Here is a 19803-nt window from a genome sequence, read left to right as displayed (position 1 = left end):
GCTCACCCCAACGACTTGCTGATGCTATTTTTGCTTTTGCATTTATGGCATTTCTTTTATGAGATAATGGATTAGGGAAAAGAGAGCTTGTGTGACTCAGATGTTTTAAGGACAGCTTTTATATACACAACTGTCATATGTTGAAACACAAAATGGGAAGGAAGACTTTTAAAAACAGTGACTAAAAAAAGCCTCTTTTCCTAATTTTGTACTAATGCACCTGTAATCCTTCTAAAAATCAGAATTTCTAACAAATTACCTTATAAATTCATTTAATATTTTCCATTTTAATGAAAATATGCCTCTTCCTATCCACTTAGAGGGATTTTAGGATCCTTTCAGGCTTCAGTGAGTGCTGAAGAGCAGTTAATTATGTTTGTGTTTAAGGGTATATGTTTTACAGAACAGCAGCTCTGTTTTAGTGGAAGATGTTATTGTAATTCCTTAGTTTCTGTTCAACTAGGATAAAACATAAGAGTATTTTTCTTTTTGTTTCAGAAGAGTGAATATAATGGCTGTCTTCCAGAGGATATATTAGTTGTGTTTTCACTTGGTGGATGCATGGCCCTCCCTGAGTGCCTTAGTGCTGTTCTGAATGAATTTATAAAAAATTACTGTCCCTTTTAAAATATTGAGTTAAAATATGTTTCAAAAATTACTGTTCTTTGCTTTTGGGGAGAAAATTTAAACATTTGGCCTTACTGTAGCAAGGAATCTGGACCTTAATCACATATATGACACACTTTCACATGAATTCCTTGAGTTTTGGGGCAGCACTGAATTCAGCACCTGGCAGTGACCCTGTGATAAAATAACCCAGCACGGCCATGGAATTTCCATTTCCTCTTGAAACAAAGAGGTGGCACCATGTGAGATGGAGCTCTTGTTATCAGTTCAGTTTTACTGATAAGGACACCCCTGGAATTTGCCTCAGCAGCAAGAAATGCAAAGTTTAGGAGTGTAGCTGTTTGCAGAGTTTGTCATTTGATGCAGTTGTATAAATGAAATCTGAGGCTGGTTAAATTGCAGGAATCTATATAAGAAAAACTCAAAAATTTTTGGGTTTGTTTGTTTGTTTGTTCTTACTTTTTTACAGAGCATGGTGTTCTAGATAAAAAAAGTTTCAGCCTATTTACATTATAACAGCAATTCTCCTCACTCATTCTAATAAATTATTATTTTATTATTGTTATTAATATTGCTACTACTGCTACCACCATAAAATCCTCACAACTGATAAGGAATAAGAAACCACTTTACAGGCACATTGTTTACTGAGCTGATGTACTACATATTAGTTGAGGCACAATTATTTTAATAGATCCACTCCTACCCCCCTTCACCTTGGCAAAGAATATTGGATTTTCCAGTTCAGTGAGTGTCTGGTCGTTATCATTCATGTGCTCTATTGCAGTTATTGTTAATGGTTATATGAACAGCAAAATAGGAAGCATATATCACCTGTCAGCTTCTGTTCTCTGTGCCCATCTTGGGGTAAATTATAGTGGGATTAAGAGCAGAAGCTGCTAAAATTCAGGTTTCATGAAGAAGTTGTGGATTTTTTTATTTTTCTCCTCTAAGGTTTAGGATTTGTGTTCAGTCTTTAAGGGAAAAGTATCAGTATATTAAGATCATAAATTCTGAGCTGGTCTTGCCAAAAAGTATTTTAGAAAATTTACCAGATCAAATAAAAAGTGTGTTAACCTGGTTTATAGAGAAAGAGGGAGAAATACATTTTTCTGCTCTAATGTGACTCTAACAACTTTCTAGTTTAAGGGAAATGTGTGCAGTTATACTTACCAAGGGGTGAAAATAATTCACCAAAGCAATGTTCTGAGTTCAGGAACAGTGCCATTTGTGCTCCATCAAAAATGGCCTTTATGTAATCAGTTTTTTAGCTTTGAAATTGATCTCCTGTCACCATTTTACTTTGTTTTAAATTGTGCAGCTTACATACTATCCCGTATTCATGCTTGGGTAACTTGATTGAACTGGAAGAAAAACTTTATCAAAAGCACACACTTGTGTATTTTAGCCTGTAATATAGAAAGAATAGAGAGAAAATGTAATGTGGTGGTAGCAAGTGAGGGTGATCACATCTCTGGTGTAAATTTATCCCTCAGATTCTTTTGGCCATGCTGAATTGGCATTTCTTAATATGAAATTCTTCATTTTGTACAGTTTTTTTTTCTTTTTGCAGCAATGCCATCAGATTTGGTGAGATAATCTTTTAAGTGGAATTTTGAAATAAGCATTGCAATATTTTTCCTGGGTCAACACATTGCCTACTTCTTTAATTAAACTGGAACATTCCCATTTTTTTCAATTGTATAGTTGAAGGTTACAGGATTGAGGATGAGATGAAGTCAACAGTGTGATGTTTGGTGCTTTATTCCTACTGGATTTTTCTGCTGGGAATAGATGATTTAAGATGTCTGGTGAATGAGAAATTGCAGATTATGAGACTAATAAAGATTAGAAAATGCATTTTGATGGCTACATTTTTCCTTTCATTTCTCTACTAGTTTAAGAGAAGGAGGAGGCAACTGATTTTATTAATTTTTTGATTGATCCAAATCTGTTTATTAACTTCTTGTTATGGTGCTTTAAGATTACCTGGCACCTCTCTCTCCCAAGTGCCATAGCTCATTTTTGCATTCATCTTTCATACACATTATGTGGGAAAAACATTTGCCAGTCTGAATATACAGTGAAATCAGTTATAAAGAAACAGCAGGAACTGTTCCATTTCAGTTATATACTGAAATGTCCTCACATACTGCACAGTACTACACAGGGATATTTACTATCTGCACTCCAATTAAAAATACTGCATTGGTTTATTAGACATTTAAAAGTATTTACTACTAAGTAAAAGTATTTACAACTAAGGAATCAATATTCCTTATTTAAAAAGAAGGCTAATTCCTCAGTGCACGTGGATCTATACACAAACCCACAAAATCTATGTGCACAATTGAAGGAAGGGGTTTAGGGGCATGAAGGGGCCATGTGGTTTAATGGTTTGTTTGATGGGGGGAGGCTGGGTTTGTTTGATATTTTTCTATATCTCTTGACCATCTCTATGTGGTAGTGAAGGAGTCCCCAGGATGAGGTGAGAGATGAGTCTGACTCCATCTTCTTAGAAGGCTGATTTATTATTATATTATTATATATATGATAATATATATTTTATATATATATAATATATATTATATAATATATATTATATATATTAATATATCATATCATATAATATCATCTTATTATCATATCAAATCATATCATATTATATCATGCCATATTATATTATATTATATTATATTATATTATATTATATTATATTATATTATATTATATTATATTATATTATATTATATTATATTATATTATATTATATTATATTATATTATATTATATTATATTCAGCATGTCAGATCATATTCTATTATATTTAAGAGTGCTACACTAAAACTATACTAAAGAATAGAGAAAGGATATACAGACAGGAGGGTTAACAAGAATGATCATGGAAAAATTCATGACTCTCCTCAGAGTCCGACACAGCTGGCTGTGATTGGTTATTAATAAAAAACAATTCACATGAAACCAATCAAACATGATCCTGTTGATGAACAATCTCCAGCCACCTTCCAAAGCAGCAAAACAGGGACAAGCAAATGAGATAATATTGTTTTTTTTTTTTTTTTCTCTGAGGCTTCTCAGCTTCCCAGGAGAAGAAATTCTGGCGAAGGGATTTTTCAGAAAATATGATAGTGACAATCTCTACGTCTCTTGAGATGGGGGTGTCCTTTTGCAAGAAGCTGCCAGGGTGTTTGTGTTCAGTGATGCTTTGCTCATCACTGCAGTGCTGCTGTAGAGGGCAAGCATCTGTCTGGGGGGAGCAGGCAGGGGAAGGTGCAGGAGGAGCAGAGCACTGTGTGTTTGCTGGCTGCAGAGCTCCATGGATGTGCTGCTGAGACGCCTGAGTGGGAACCAAGATGTGAGCTCAGCCCTGGGAGCAGAGCACATGCTGGGGATGCTGAGAGCTGAGCATTCGGGAGCAGAACCACGTCTGTGCCTCTGACATTTGGCTGCGTTCCTTGGCAGGGCTGGCTGAGCTGCTCTGTGTGCCAGGGGAATGGCTGTGGGACACTGGCTCTGCTGGGACCAGTGTCCTTTTAGCTGTGTGCTTCTGAAAATGCTTGGGAAAGCAAAGGGTTCATGGCAGCACAGCTTGGCAGATGTTCCAAAGCAAACTGGGCTTGTTTACCCTACACTGGGCATGGAAGAAGAAATAGCATCTCAGTCACTCCCTCCTTGCCAACAAGAACAAAAAACCCACTCTTGGTCGATAAGAAAACTTCTCAAAGCTCAATTACATCAACTTGCTGCCCGAGGCTCCAGCCCAATTCTTTATTTCCCCTGGATGTTGAAGCAATAGCTGTCATCATCAGAGCTCCTTTTGAGCTTGCTGTGATAGGAGCAGTCCTTTGGATGCAGGGCTCACTCCTGCCTTTGTTTCTGCATTCTTATTAGTGGGATGACAAAGCTCTGGGCCAGGAGGCTGAAATCATTTCCAGTGTTTGAAGCACTGATAATTTGTGGCCTGACTACTCGTGACTTTTGAGAATAGGTAGGAACTGAACCATTTTAAGTTTCTGATGGCTGTGGGTTAACCCCAGTAGGCAGCACAACCCCACTCACTCCTCCTCAGCGAGGCAGAAGTGAGAAAGTTTGTGGGTTGTTTATTAAGGGAAGTCTTGAGACCAACATGAAATTCTGCTTCACTTTTATACTCAAGAAAGCATAGTAAATATATAGCCAGCTTTTTGGAAATGCAACTGTTCTGCTGCACAGAAATAGCCATATTTTGTGAAAACATAATAAAAGCATGAAACTCGACTTGTTGTGATAATCAAAAGTGTAGTGTAATATCAAAGAGAAAACAGATCTTTACAGAGCCCTAATTTTCCAAGGCACTTCTACAGTCATCACACATCTTCTGTCATTAAACAATTCCTGTCCTGTCACTCTGTATGCTCGAAAAATCACTATTTGATTTAAAATTTATGCTTTTTATCACTACATAGCCCAAAATGACTGAACTCCATTTAAAAGTTCAACAAGAATCCTCTTCAGTTTTGAAGGAACTTATTCTGTGAAAATTGGACTTAACTGAAGTATTTTTGCTATTGATTTATGCCCTGTGCCCACACAGTTGCCTCTGAGTAAACACTGGCAGCCACTTCAGCATCTTTGCTTCACAGAGTGAATCCTGCTCCTCTCAGCATCCTCACCTCTCCTTGGGGTCTTTGATCAGCTGGACTAGGGCATGGCTTTGCAAGTGATGCTCTGTCTTTTCCTCAGGCACTCATTTATGAAAAATAGAGGAGTATCTTTGAGCTTCTATTTATTTCTCCGTCAAATATGGCAAAACTTAGTAAAGATATTCTAAAGGTTTTGAGGTGTCTGGGGTATGAAGCAATTTTAAGTGCTTGTTTCATTTAGGAAACCTGACTGAAAAAAATATAGATTCCTTCAGGAATTGTGCTGTGCCCTTGTGCTGTTGTTAATTTGAAAACATAAACTGTTAAATTAGGTTTCTTTCTCTAAAAGTTACATCTGTACTCTGGGTATATATTGCCAGTTGTCACCTTAGCCAGCTCACACAGTGTGTGGCCACGCTGAAATCACACCAGCAGCTTCCTCAGCTCCTTGGATTCATCAGCAAAATCTATTTATCAGGAACATCTATTGACCACCTAGATTTCAGTGATTTCAAACTTGACTATTTATGTGGCTGTTGGTCTACCTGACACCTAAGGCAATTTTACTAAATAAATAAAGTATAGTTTAAAAATCCAGTTTTGACAGTTTAAAACTGTTAAAATTTACAGTTCTGGAAATTCCTGTGTATTTTCAGCCTTGAAAGTAGATAGACATATAGAAAAATAATTTTAGATTAGACCTGTGGGTTTACATGATGTTGCATTTAGGAATCTCAAATGTTTTTTTACTGTCTAAACTGACAGCTTTACCAAATAGCAGTTTCTGTTGCCAACTTTGAAAATGAAGCTTTTATTAGCCCAAAATTAAGTCTTAACCTGATCAAGGCTTCAAAAGCCAACATTTACAGCTTGATACTGCTACATGACTGATTCACACCTTAAAATTACATCTGTATCTTCTTCAGACGCTGCCTATTTTATGTGTGGTTTTGGGAGATGAGGAGAAAGGTGGAGGTTTTACCCTCGGGTACCTTTGCTTGGCTGGGCTAATGGAACATCTGTTTGGAGAGAGGAGAGGAGTGTGAGGCTGGAGGGTTCTGTGCTGGGCAGACGTGCCTGTGCATCCCTGAGTGTTTGCAGAGCATTAGGGAAAGGACAAGGGACTCCTGAAGGTGAGAGAAGGGAAAGAAAGAGGAGTGGGAATGTTTTATATACTCCAGTCCATAAAGCCCCAGCAGCAGCAGCAGTACATGTTCCCTCAAGTCTTTAATTAGGAAAAAGTCAAAGATTTCCTTGGGGAGAAAAAAAATAAAAATTAACTCTTGATAGCATTGAAAATGAGCATGAGCAATGGGCTGGAAGCAGAAGAAGGCAGAAAGCAGCAGAAGTCAGAAAGCAGAAAAAGCAGCAGAAAGCAGAAATCAGAGCTGGGTGCTCACTGGCACAGCAGGGTGGTGGGTGGCTGTGTGGGAGGGCACACACACACCAGTGCTTTCAACTCTCTATTAAAAATGCAGCAGCATTTTTGTAAGCAGTCATTTTTTTATTATAAAATTTGTCAGTTAAGTTTCTTAGTCTTGCAAACCTTCCTCTTACAGTCTACTTTTATCTAGAAACAAGAGAATAAAGCTCCCTAAAACCTGGAGAATTTGATTTTAAATTTGTGCTCAGATGGGTTGTTTCCTATTTCACTCAAAGTGCCCCAAGGCTTCCCTGAGCCATCAGAATCAGGTGCAGGTGGCCCAATTTTCTCCTGGTTTGAGCTTGTACACAAAAACCTCTTGGTCCACAAATGTTAGTAAATAGAGATGAAGCTACTTCTTTCAAAATAAAACTCCTCTCCTACATCTTTGACATTGCAACTGTTGAAGCCATTCAAATCCTTGAATTGCTTTGTTAATTTGATGAGGCTTCTGAATGACTTGCTGGGGACAAACTTGGTGAAGACTTGAATGTCACATTCTAAGGTTTCATTTTTCATTTATTTTCTTCTTCAATAAGTATTACTGTGTGGTTAATTTGTTCTCTGGGATGGATGAAATAGAACTAATATGAAATTCAAATGAATTCTTCTGCTGGCAGCCTGTTTGTTAGCAGCAGTAATGAAACATAATAGCCAATGGATAGAGAAATACATTAAGTTTTTTTTCTCAATAACTCAGAAGTTTGAGATATTTAGCAGTCAATAAAAATATCCAGAAGAACCAATAACCTGGAATTTGTCAGTGTACTTTTTAATTATATATATATATATGTATGTGTGTGTGTGTGTGTATATATATATATACACACACATGTGTATATATATGTATATGTATGTATATATATAATTATATATACATATATATTAATATATTAAACGTATATAATTAATTATATATACACATAAAATTATATTTATATATACATTATAAAATATATATGCATATATAAGTAATATATATTTAATGATATATTGTTTTTAAATTTTGTGTAAGGTCATGTTTCCTTTTTAAATGCTTTAGTCATTAAAAGAAGTCCATTTCAGCTATACAAATTTTTAAAAATTTAAAAAAAAAATTAAAAGGAGCTTCAAAAGATGCAAACCACCTTTAAGCTACTGGCTGTTTCATGAAACTAGAAGCCAGTGTTGTCAAGAAAAAAACATTATTTGTTGGGATGCCAAGGACGCGTGTAAAACACCTGACCAGCAATCGGTTTATCTTTCACGGGAGGCTGAACAGGCTATTTTACAAGGTTATTTGCTTCCACCTACTGCTCATCCTTGATATTACAGAAGAACCAGCCGGGGGAGCGCTGGGCTGGTTGGAACTGCCGAGGCTCATCCTTCCTCCCCTGGGCTCTGGGAGGGCAGTGTGTGCACAAGAATTCGCTTTACCTTTCCCTGTGCCTTGTGTTCACATGAGGAAAGGAAATCTGTTGGAAATTCAGACCATTTTTCCAAAGTTTCTGCTTTCTTGTGGTTGTTTTGGTGGTTTCTGGCAGCCTGTGGCGGCAGGGGAAGGGATTCGGGTTGGGATGGCAGGGAGGGAGCAAACTGCAGTGTGTGATAAAGCTCAGGGTGTGGGGTGTTAGCAGCACCAAGGGATGCTTCAGGATAGGGATTTCACTGTTCCTGGTTGCAATTCAAGGAGTGAAATTAAACACAGAATTACAGAAATTATGTAAAAGAAAGTATCTGCAAGTTTCTAGTGCATCCTAAATCCAAAATCCCATTCAGGGCCAGGCTACTACCAAGAACTACTTTTGCTTTTTAGATCTTTCACTTGCCTCTGTTCAGTATCATTTTTTATAGTGCTCCTGTTGATGAAGGTGGTAGATTTGTTCAGTCACATTTGTATATGACTGTTAATGAAGTGGTAAATTTGTTCCCCAGTCTGTTAAACTTGAAAAATCCCAGCCCTAAAACTTATGTTTGTCCTGCATTGCCCCCAGTGTCCTGCAGAAAACCTTGCTATGTTTCCCTGTTGCTGCCACCAAACAAAAGAGATCAAAAAGAAACTTTATATAAAACATAGAGCTCTTAATATGTTTGTAGTAATGTTATGTAATTGGCTGTTAAGCAGTGACACCTAGAGAAAAAAGGAATTGTGTTGGTTTTAAACTGAAATGGATGAGAGGGTTTTCTATTTAATTGTGTCTTTCCCATGAAACTTCAATAGAATACTCCCATTCTGTGAGGTTTTCTATCATTATATAAAATACCTAAACTAATTCCTCAAAATGAACATATTTTCTGAGTTTTTCTATTTTATTTTTTACATACTAAAGTGTTTACAACACTAAAGAAAGTTCTGATCCATTGTTCAGATCTCTAGGCTTTTACAATTTCTTTTCAGCAATGGTGCTTCTCAAATAATTCATAGAGCTGGGAAATTTGCAATACACATAGGAAGTGACAGCACTTTGTCATTTTGCACTTAGAGAAAGTAGCACAGATGTCTCCCAGAGAGGAACATTCTCGTTTCTTCCCTTCTTGCTCTGAGATTGACAGATGATTCATTTTGATGATTTTTAAAGCTTAAGTTCTGTGTACATTTTTTTTTTTAAAGAAGTATATCTAGGATGTAGACATATACTCAAATATTTATATTTAAACATAGATTTGATTAAGTTAGTAGCTACACTGGTTTAAAGAATTACAACACTAATTCCTTCAGAAAATTAACTGGTTTTTATCTTGCCCTTGTGCACAAGTCTGAATCCAGGTGTTTAGTCTTGAAGACATACAGCAATTCTTTTAAATTCTTTTAAAATTCTTTTAAATCCAGCTCTACACAATTTCAAAGATAACATTCTTGCAGTGAGCCTGAAGACATGCAGATGTGGCTTTCATTGCTAAAGATGCAGTGGCTAATTTGTAAAGATTCACTTTCCATATCTTTAGATACATAGCCAAACTCTAAGGGATGAAATGCTTGTTTAGTGTTCAGGGATAAAACACAGAGCAGAAATGCTGAAATTTTGCCATTCAGCCTGAATCTTTTCCTGGGACTGATCTTAGTTCCAGGTGAGGTCTGGGTTCAATTTGAGGTCTCAGTTCCATTTGGGGTCTGGGTTCCAGGTGCTGTCTCAGTTCCAGGTGTATCTCGTTATCTCATTAACTCCTAATTGAGCAGAGCAGCCTCAGCTGGGCTGGCCCCACCTTTTTGGGGCTGAGGCTGCTCTGCTGCCTCTCTTTGCTGCTCCAGACAACCACACCAGATAAACCGAGCTGGGAGGAAGCTGAGTTTTGCTTCATCCAGGTAAAACTGCATTTTTAATTGAGTAATGAATGCTTATTAACTTCGCCCTCTTAGAAATTGCTTTTAATGGGAAAGGACAGTTGTAAAATAGCAAAATTCACTGTTCCATGGGCAGCAGGTGGGACCAGAGTGCTGTTGGGTCTTCAGGTAAATCCATCATGCTGAGAGCCTGTAATAGCCATGACTACAGTCTGAGAGGAGCTGCTTTATTCTGCTTTCAGTTAATTTAGGTCAGTGTGTGAGACAGAGCCACTCTTGTCCTTGGTGATATGGAAAGAGATGATTCATTTTTGATTAACCAAGAAATATGTTAAAGAACATTACCCTCTTTCCAAAAGGTGGCTCAGGGCACAGCTAGGACATGAAAACCACTGGTGCTAAGGGAGTTTGAATTCATTCCCATGAGGGAGAAGGCTTTTGAAAAATCTGAGGTTTTTTTCCCCTCCCCAAAATGAAGCAGGTGTAAATATCCAAACAGGCTCAGGAAGTGAGCCTGTGGGCAGAGAGAGAATTTCCTTCTCCTCCACGTGGGAGATGCAGGGAGAGACTGTCTGGCTGCCAGTAAGAAACACTTGAAAGAAAATTTTTGAGTGTTTTATTCCCCAAACTGCAATCTGGCTCCCCATGAAAAGTGATGGCATATAAAGAGTATTAGAGGTGCTGATTCATGTATTAGACTGGCTAGAATAACAAATGTTTTTTTGCTTCCTAAGAAGTGCTACAACTTGATATGCCTTATGAAACCATCTTTAGTATAATTTACTGTGAATTGAAGTATTTTTCCCAGGAAACCTTGCTTTATCTTGCTTGGCTGAATTATTTAATTTTTTGAGAACTTTCATAGGTTTAGGTAAACAGTCTTTGGCTTTGAAGTAAAACCAGTCCTTAATTTAAGATGAATAGACATGCTGTAGAAGAAACATAAATTCTTTATATTACGTTCATTTTCATCTTTAATAGGAGCTGCTATTTGCTATCAGCATTTGAATTTATGTGCAAGTAACTAACCACTAATTTGAAATCTTCTTAGAGTAGTTCCAGCTTTGGTGAGAGGTTGGGGAAGTACTTTTCACAAAAAAATTTCCCTGAGCCTTATGTTATTCCTTTCCCTATAGAAATCTCTAAAGCTGCAATAGTTAAGCAAAATTTGCTTTCAAGAATCTCCTCACTAGAAAAGTAAAGTTTAAAAGAAAATTAGTAGGGTACTTTTCTACAATTGTTTAGTGACTTGATTTGTACTTGGCTTACTCAGTTTCCAGTAGTGACTTGCTGTAAAAAGGGTGACTGCAGCAAAAAATACCTCTTGGAGTGTAATTTTTGTGATAATAGTTATCAGCACAAAAATCCATAGGTGCAATGAGTCAAAATACTTTAGGAATAAAAGGATCATGTGTTGGGTGTTCTTAGGTTTGGGATAATTTGTTTCATTCCTGAAGAAAACATGTCCAAGATATCCACACGTGTACAAGTCTGTGCACACACATTTAAATGTTTGCCATAAACAGAGGCTTTGCTGCTCTTGCACATTGCAATGAGATTCAGACACAAATCTCTATCAGCTCCTAGCTAGCACTGAATAACAGACAGAAGCTTGAGCAGTTTTTCCTCTTTAGCTTACCTTTATATTTCTTTCAGCTTCCATAATTTATTAAAAAAAAAGTGAGCAAGAAATGTATTTTCCTCAAGATGGAAACAAAAAAAGAAAATGTATACTAACAAATCATATTTTCTCCTGAGAGCTGGCTATGCTATATTGAAATAGGTTTGGGGTGTTTGTATTTATTTTTGTGTGATTTTTCAATCCTGTCTTTAAATTAATGCCTGTAGTAAAGTTTAAAGAACTTCACATAAAGGCACAATACTAGACATTGAATATTTAATAACTCTGTACAAAAATAACCATTCTTCAGGCTGAGTTACTCCCCAGTGCTGCTCAATGTGTTTGTGACATGGGCTTCTCTGTTTGTGCTTTCAGGACACTAAAGCAGAGTGCAGTTCTGGTGTAGAAACTGAGGACAGAAAAGTAAGTGCCTTGTTTTAATGTGATTTTTCAGGCAGCTCTAGTGGCTGGGATTTTCTCTGGTTGTTGTTCAGGGGTTTTTTTATTAAACCATGTGAAATTATTTTATGGTTCTTAGCATGCGTAAGTGTTCATGTTGTATTTTAACTTCAATGGGGAGAAATCAGTCTTACTCTATTGAATATACTTGTTAAAAATTTGAATAACTGTTTCAGAAGAAGCAGAAGTGAATTATAGTGCTAATCTCTTTGTGCTACAAAAAAAAAGTTTACAAGGCAGTTGCACTTCCTATTCTTAATTTACATTGTTAACAAAGTTATTGAGAGTCTGTTATGATAAAGTTGGCATACCATGTTAAATATTTGTAACACAGCAAGATAATTGCTTTTTCTTGCTTTAAAAGTAGTACCTTTGAAACCTTATTTTTTTCTTTTAAAGGGTTGATTAAAACAAATGTTTCCAGTTTTATTTTCTGTAGACAAATATAAACCAGATAGAAAATATATTTTCAGTTGTGTTCTTCTCCTTACTCATGGTAAAAACTAGCCAAGAAATAAAGGCTTCACAAAGAAACCTTGTTAAATTGTCAGAAATAAATATCAATGCAGTTTTAAAGAGAGAAATGTGTTTTGCTTGAAAATCTGTTGCTACTGAAATTTGAAAATCTGGATCTGTGCAGGGTATTTCTGTGTGAAATAATAACTGAGTTTGTGGAAGTGTTGAGCACATGATGTGATTTTAAAGTCTCTAAGTCCAGCTGGTACTTGCTCTGTCCCACTGAGGCTGCAGGTTCTGAGCATCAGCTTGCATCAAACCCTCCAGGTGCTTCCATTTAGGTTCATGTTGCTTTAATTTGCACTAAAACCAAGGCTGGGGCCTTACTTCTAAATCCCAAGTTTTGACTTTTTTTAGTGTTTATCAACTATTAAAACTGCCCAAGCCAGTAGTTTTCTGTAGTGTGAATTATGGGAAGAGGTGTCAGGAGCCTGACAAGCTTTGAACAATAATTTATTAAAGTGCTGCATTTCTTCTTCCTGGTATTGCAACTTTAATCTAGCAGAGCCCAGCCTGTTGGCAGCGAACTGTGGGTTTTTTCCTGGTTTATGATGCATGGTTTGTACCTCAGGAGGAATTTCAGGAGATGTGTCTGAGCCCTTCTCTTGTTGTTTAAAGGGACTGCTCTGAGCTGGGCTGGTTTCCACCTTCAGTGACTCAGGATATCCAGAGATCGCAATTAGCAGAAAGGATTGTTTAGAAAACCCCTGGATATTTCTTCTTCTTTTTGTTATTTTGTTTGAGCATTTTATTTTGGAAGAGCAGGAATGTGATAAACACCTCCTGTTGCATGATCTGTTTCATCTTTTCTCTGTATTTGGTCCCAAAATTGGAGCTTCCACCAAGTTCAAGAGGCAGTTGTTCTTTCCAGTCCAGGGAGGGAGTTACCAGTGATCATCAAACACAGATCTATCAGTCTTGGTTAATACTAATGAATTGGTTCATGTTTGTTGAAAGCATCAATTAAGAATGTAACATATCTCATAAACCTGAAACATTGTAAATAAATATTTTTATTTCATTGAACTTGGAATCAAGACAAACTACTGCAATTAGGGCATGCATCATTAGTGTCTAATAATTTGCACTTCCATAATGGAATATACTACTAATGAACTATATCATGAGTAATTAATGGGAATTTTTCCCATTTAACCACAAAATACAAACTTGCAAGGTGCCTTTTCTTGTGTTCCTTTTTTTCTGAAGTTTTCTAATCTGTAACTTCTGAAGTAGAAATTTATGTAACCATGACTAAAGCATTGCCTGCAGGCAAACTCAAATTTAATAACTGTACTTATTATTTTGAAATGTATTATTCTGTAAATTCCAAAATAGCAGTTAATTATCGTAACCACTTCATCACTGTGATCTGCCTCTCCTTTCATTGTCTTCAACTGACCTTTCCATGTAAGATTTTTATTTATTTCCTACAAGGCTAAAAGCTGCCAGGTTTGAGAATACCAGGTGATAAGCAATGAGCAGTCTGCTCTCTCTGGTCTGGATAATTATGAATTACTTAATTGCCTTTACCTTTCCCTGCAGAAGACCCATAAGTGCATGTACAACTCATTTCCTACTTAATGAATATTTTTTTTCTGCATTTGACACTCCCGAGCTTTCTTGTTTTGATCTCCCAGCACCATTCTGAACGTCACAATATTGGATGTTTAATGGCTCGTGTGATCTCAGCTTTGCTTCTCAAAGAAACAAATGTAGGAAAGTGACCCTTAAATTGTCACAGGAAAAATCCTGTTAAAAACATTCCATGTGTGATTTTTGTAAAAAATCTATGGAAATCTGCAGCTAGCTATGTGATGTTTGGGAATTTGAGCCATGATTCCAAAGCCTGTGTGATGTTCTGCTATTGCAAGGCTGATGGCAGATGGTCAGGTTGTTTTTCCTTTCGCCCATGTTTTCTGATATAACTCTGTGTGTTGGGCACAAACAAAACGGTTCTGGTGGAAGGCAATTAATAAGGATATTGGCCATTTTGCCAAGAGGGAGAGAATTCCTTTGAAATCCTTCCATTTGATATAACCAAACCACTGTCTGTCTCTAGAAGGCTTCTAATGCGTGCAGCTGTTTTGTTGGTGCTGCCCTTACACAGCTCCATCATGTCCCATTACCTAAAAAACCTACCTTGTTTTTTATAAAATTATATTTTATAATTCTTTTTTTTTTTAATTTGAGCTCAGTTCATATCTTTACTTGGTCCGAGCAGTTATCGTTTTTTTTCAATATGTTTATATGGGACTTGCTTCAAACAGTAATCTCCAAAAATATAAGTAGAAAAAGAAACTGTAAATAAGATTTCTCCCAGTCCTGCTCTGTCTTTGAGATCTGAATAGAGCACAAAGGACTGACTTTGTTTTACTCTGCAATTGTCATATCATCAAATTATATCATGGCAATGCTGTGAAACCAAAACTCTGATATGAAGTTACATCCCCTGACATCCTTTGTGTGACATTTCCACCTGACACTGCAAACTGGAAGTTAACTTACAGTGACCTTTCTGTGCTGGATAGTTTTGTCTCAGCTCGTTTTCCCCATGCTGGGAATGTTTTATTCTTCAGCTCTGGCTGTTCCATCTGTGTTTTATTTCAGTTTATTCTGCCCCTGATGGGGCTGTGCTGGCTGTGATGTGCAGTGCCATTCTCCTGTTGCAAATGCCCCATTCAGCAGCAGCTCAGCACCATTAGCAGGGGGCTCAGGGTCACCCAGGGCGTCCTGCTGCATTTTCCCTTCTGGAGAAGGAAGTGGCTGATGGAGAGAATATTTCTGAGATGCATCTTGACTTGAAAATGTCCCAGTTGAGAGCTGGGAGTGCAGAGGTTTTATGAGAGCTGCAGAGTTTATGGCAGAGCATCAGAGCAATAACCTGATGGGTCAGGAAGGTTCCCTGGAGTGCCATAATGTTCCTAACTCCCTATTACCTGCTGGGGGGTATGGGGGAGGCAGAAATGCCTTTCCTTTTCTCTGCCAGCTGTGCAAAATATTTCATTTTTTTTTCCCTTTAGTACCTTCTGTCAGTGGATCTCAAATTACTTGGCAAACAAATTAAAAACACCTATGAGGAAAGTACTTACAGTTCTATGGCTTGACTTGCATATGGAGAAATAGATGGATGAAGGGCAGATGTAGGCAAGGTTATAAAGTGTGTCTGAGACAAAATGAGGAGAAAAAGAAAAGCATTACAAATATATTTTGCTTTGTCTATTCAATGGTTTCTTGCAGGCTGTTTTTGGGCTTCTTTTAGTTTATTATAGTGATCATATAAAGATGTTTTTTCTGCAAGTTTGAGAATGGGTTTTTTAAGAGAAAAAAATTAATGCAATTTCTCTGATTCTCAGATTACTGTAGAAGGGAATTAATAAGGTATCGAACAGTGAGGAGCACCATGGAGGGACTAAGTCAGCTCCTGGCATCATAGATGTGGGTTTGTTATTGTACTGTTTTCTTTCATGGTAGCCCCTTTTCCTGCTGTTTAGGGGCTCTTGAGCAGTGAATAGGAATAAGTGTCATGTATATTCCCTTGTGAAGGCATTGTGCAATCATCGTGCATAATTGTATTATTGAGATGCATTTTCAATCCCATTCAAAGAATGATTTTTGTTGTTGTGAGGGTAGATCACAGACTCCAATGGATTGGTAGGGAAGTATCTAAATTGTATTTGGGTATGGATTTGGAGGAATCTAAGGAAGTTTTGAGTGCTAATGGCCCTTCTAACAGAGTGAACAAATGATTCCTCATTCCCCTGCCTCTTTCCCTGGTGCACAAACAGTGCAAGGTGTTGCTGAGCCATTGCAGGACAGGAGCACACCAAGTGGAGAGGGTTGACCACAGAACTGAGGAAGCAGGGGGAGCAACCCAGAGGGGGAATAATGAGCTGTTCCAGGAATAGCATCCTCCTGTCACAGCACAGCAGATGTTTCCCCTGACATCTCAGCTCATGTAAGTCAGATTTATGTGATGCCTTCCTCAGCACAGAGTTCCCACAACTTCCACAAAAGGGTGAAGTTATCTAAGGGGATGTGTGTTGTTTGTTTGTTACCAGAAAACTTACTTGAAATCCATGGCTAATTCCTTCACAATTATTTATATATAGATCTATATATAAATATATACATCTATCTATATATAGATCTTGAAATCAAGATCCGTTGCTCTCCAGGGATCCTTAAACTCAGAAAGTTGAATGAAACCCACAATCTTTTTTGGGTTTATACTGCCCAGTTATTTGGGCAGTATTTATTGCTGTTCATAGTACTTTTAGTGATATTTTTAAATCAAAGGATTTTTTTTCTCCTTTGTCTTAGTTTTATATTCTTTTCAAATAAAAGCAACACTTGTGGGAAAACAGGGAGCTGAAAGTTGCCCTGCAACTTAAGACGCTGCTTTATTTATTAGCCAGCCTAATAAATATTGGCAATTCTAATGTGAGGAATTGCTCAGAAATCCAGTCCACTTCCTGGCATGTGGCTTGACAGAGCGCAAAGTCTTGCTGCAAAGTTTCCTGGTATTTGAATGCTCATAATGTCAGCCCTATTACTGCTCTCTTGTTCTCGCTGTCACTGACATGCAATTATGGGATTTCACAACTGAAGTGGTGACAGTTGCTCCTCTGTGTGTGTGTGTCTGTCTTTCCCCTTAATCCAACTCTATCTAGCAATCTGTAATTTGATAAAGTGGAATTGAAGTGACAGGCGTGACAGAAGTGCCAAAACAATAATTTGACCTCCCACTGAAGTGTCAACGTGTTCTGCTGCATGACTTTTACATATGCTGAATACACAGAAGGGACATGGATAGTGGATTTGCTGGGCTGCAATACCTGCTAAGGCACAGGGCTAAAAAAAGCTTTCACTACAGTCTGGTTTTTACCCAATGTGTTCCACCTTGAGCCATCACATCTCCTATCCCTGTATTAATATGTATAAACATGGTTGCTGCTGCAAATAAATTACATTTTTATTGGGAGATTTTTTTTTTTCAAATCTTCATCTTGAAGATATTTTGATAAATCTCAAAATTATAATTCTGTGATTGTCTACAGAATTAGTTCTCAGACTTTATTTTACTTTTCTTTTTGAATCTCTTCTACCTTGAAATAAATTTCATTAGGTATATGACACATTCCTGCTAATAACTCTTAAAAAGCTCACCGAGCTAGAAAGAACATTCTTTTATATGCATGAATAAAATATTTTATTAGCACTGAAGTAAATGCATGCTCAAGTTACTTTGGCATATATTCCTATGTACTGTACCTGCATTGCATACAAGGAATTATGTTTCACTTGGGGACAAGGGGGAGGGCAGGAGACAGAAACTGTTTGCTTGAACACTTGGCTAAATGGAAAGTTAAAAAATTGAGATTCAGGGGAGAAGAATCAGAGGGGAAGGGGAAAACTCAAGTCTGTGTTGATGCTAATTAACTCTAAAAATTAACTGAAAAATAATTAGGGGGAGACTCCAGCATGGCTGAAATTTTGTTTACATTTGGCCATTAAGTTTTTAACAGGTATAAAAGTAGAGAGGAATTGGCTTTTGAAGTTATATAAAAAAGGGAAAACTCCACAGATCTGTAAATATTAGTATGCTGTGAATGGGAACATGTCTTGGATTTTGTCTGTTTGTGCACCAATAAAACTTCACAGCAATGGGAGACAGCAGCTTCTGCTGCTGTGGTGGAATATTTGCTTTTAAAAGGTTTTGGGTGGTGCCAGGTGTTCATATCCCAGGCTCCTCAGTGTGGGGTTTTACAGGGTTTCCATGTGCCAGGAGTTTCATGGTCATTGATGCTTTGGAGACAAGCCAGTTTCCAGTTGACATTTCCTTCTCTGTCTTTTTTTTCCTCACTTTTTAAAATAAAGATTTAATCTTTATTTATGACAGATTTGATAAAGAAAGACTGAACTGACAACACGTACCTATGACCCACCTTATTTGAAGATGTTTTTGGACCTGGTCTAAGGAGCACTGAAAGAGAAGGGAGAGCTTAGACTGATGTGAGCAAAATTATCTCTGTATAGACTGAAGAGACTCAGGCTGGGCCCTTTTCTTTCATTTAACTTATTGCCAACCTGTGCTTAGGCATGGAAATGTTTTGTTCCAACATTTTAGTTTTCCTCTCAGTTAGGAAAATATCCATTGACAAGTTTATTTTCCTTAACTATCCTTTAAGAGCGCTATTGGTGAGGTAGAAATCAGAGATTATGTATTGCTCCAGAAAAAGAAATGGAAATGTGAGTTTTTATGATTTATTCAGAGTTCTTGTAGTAGAGCTACAAGCTCACAAATATGCTGCTATGGAGGGAGTTGCAGTTGCTGTGCATTTATTTAACCCAGACAAATGCTCTGACCTCAGGCTGTTCTGTGTGGTGTAACAGTTGTGTAGTCCTGTGAAACTATTGTACAGGAAACTTGGAAATGACACTTGAGATGTGTGAGAAGAACTCAAATAAAATGGAGAGAGATAAATAACATTCTTTCTCTATCATATGCTGTGTACCTATGGAAAGTCTAAACTCTTATATTGAAAATTTGAGTCAATGCTTATTTTTTCGCATTTTTTTCCCCTTATAATCAGAATTTTAAAAAAATGAGAATTAGAATAAATTCTTATGGAAATATTTAGGAATATTAGGTAATAAAAATCCTCATTTGTTTCTTCTGCTCCATGTCTTCAGCATTACTGCGGATGGGAGGAGAGGTTGTGCACTGACCGTCTGTGCATGTGGGCTCAGTTCTGTATCTGTTGGACAGGTTCATTCCTGCTCCCTACACAGAAATGTGTGGCTACAGGGGCTGGAGCTCTGTGATTCCTCCTCTTTGTTAACCCCTTGTTGGTATCCAGGTGCTGTGCAGGAGTTGGCTTGTGTAATCCTTTGTTATAAAGGATTAAGTAATTTCATATAATCACTAAAAATGTGATGTAGAAATGATTCTTTTTGGGCATTGAGGCTCTCTGCAAACAGTGATTCAAAGAGGAGTAATTTAATGTTTAACAGCACTGTCACAGTGCAGGAGGAGGGACAGGATGTCACCCACAGGGTTGGACTCACTGATGAGCTGGTACACCCATCCACCTGACACTGGGGTTGGAGAGACACAGCAAAGGTACAGGTGAGACAATTCATGAGTTGAGATAGTTTATTAGGTGAAGAGACAAAAAGCTGTAACCAAACCCAAAGCCCAGGAGGTGCAGAGGAAGCTGAAGGGATCCCAGCAGCAGGACAGGGCTCC

At 37.4% G+C, this 19803-nt stretch overlaps 1 protein-coding gene across 40 annotated transcripts in view; it reads left to right on the top strand.

Annotated features, from left to right (window-relative positions):
- RBFOX1 (RNA binding fox-1 homolog 1) overlaps window positions 1-19803 on the top strand; it is a 1150782-nt gene that overhangs the window by 622874 nt on the left and 508105 nt on the right. For 34 of the 40 annotated variants that reach the window (XM_074553000.1, XM_074553022.1, XM_074553010.1 and 31 more), the window contains one exon: window positions 11952-11999. The exons of the other annotated variants lie outside the window; for them this stretch is intronic. In XM_074553000.1, the coding sequence (XP_074409101.1) occupies window positions 11952-11999 (48 nt within the window). The remainder of the gene's footprint in view (window positions 1-11951; window positions 12000-19803) is intronic. 40 annotated transcript variants of the gene reach the window in all.

The sequence above is a fragment of the Zonotrichia albicollis genome, chromosome 16, assembly GCF_047830755.1.
Source record: "Zonotrichia albicollis isolate bZonAlb1 chromosome 16, bZonAlb1.hap1, whole genome shotgun sequence".
Lineage (NCBI taxonomy): Eukaryota > Metazoa > Chordata > Aves > Passeriformes > Passerellidae > Zonotrichia > Zonotrichia albicollis.
The sequence above is the reverse complement of the archived record's forward strand: the minus strand, read 5'-3'. Positions and strand labels throughout refer to the sequence as shown.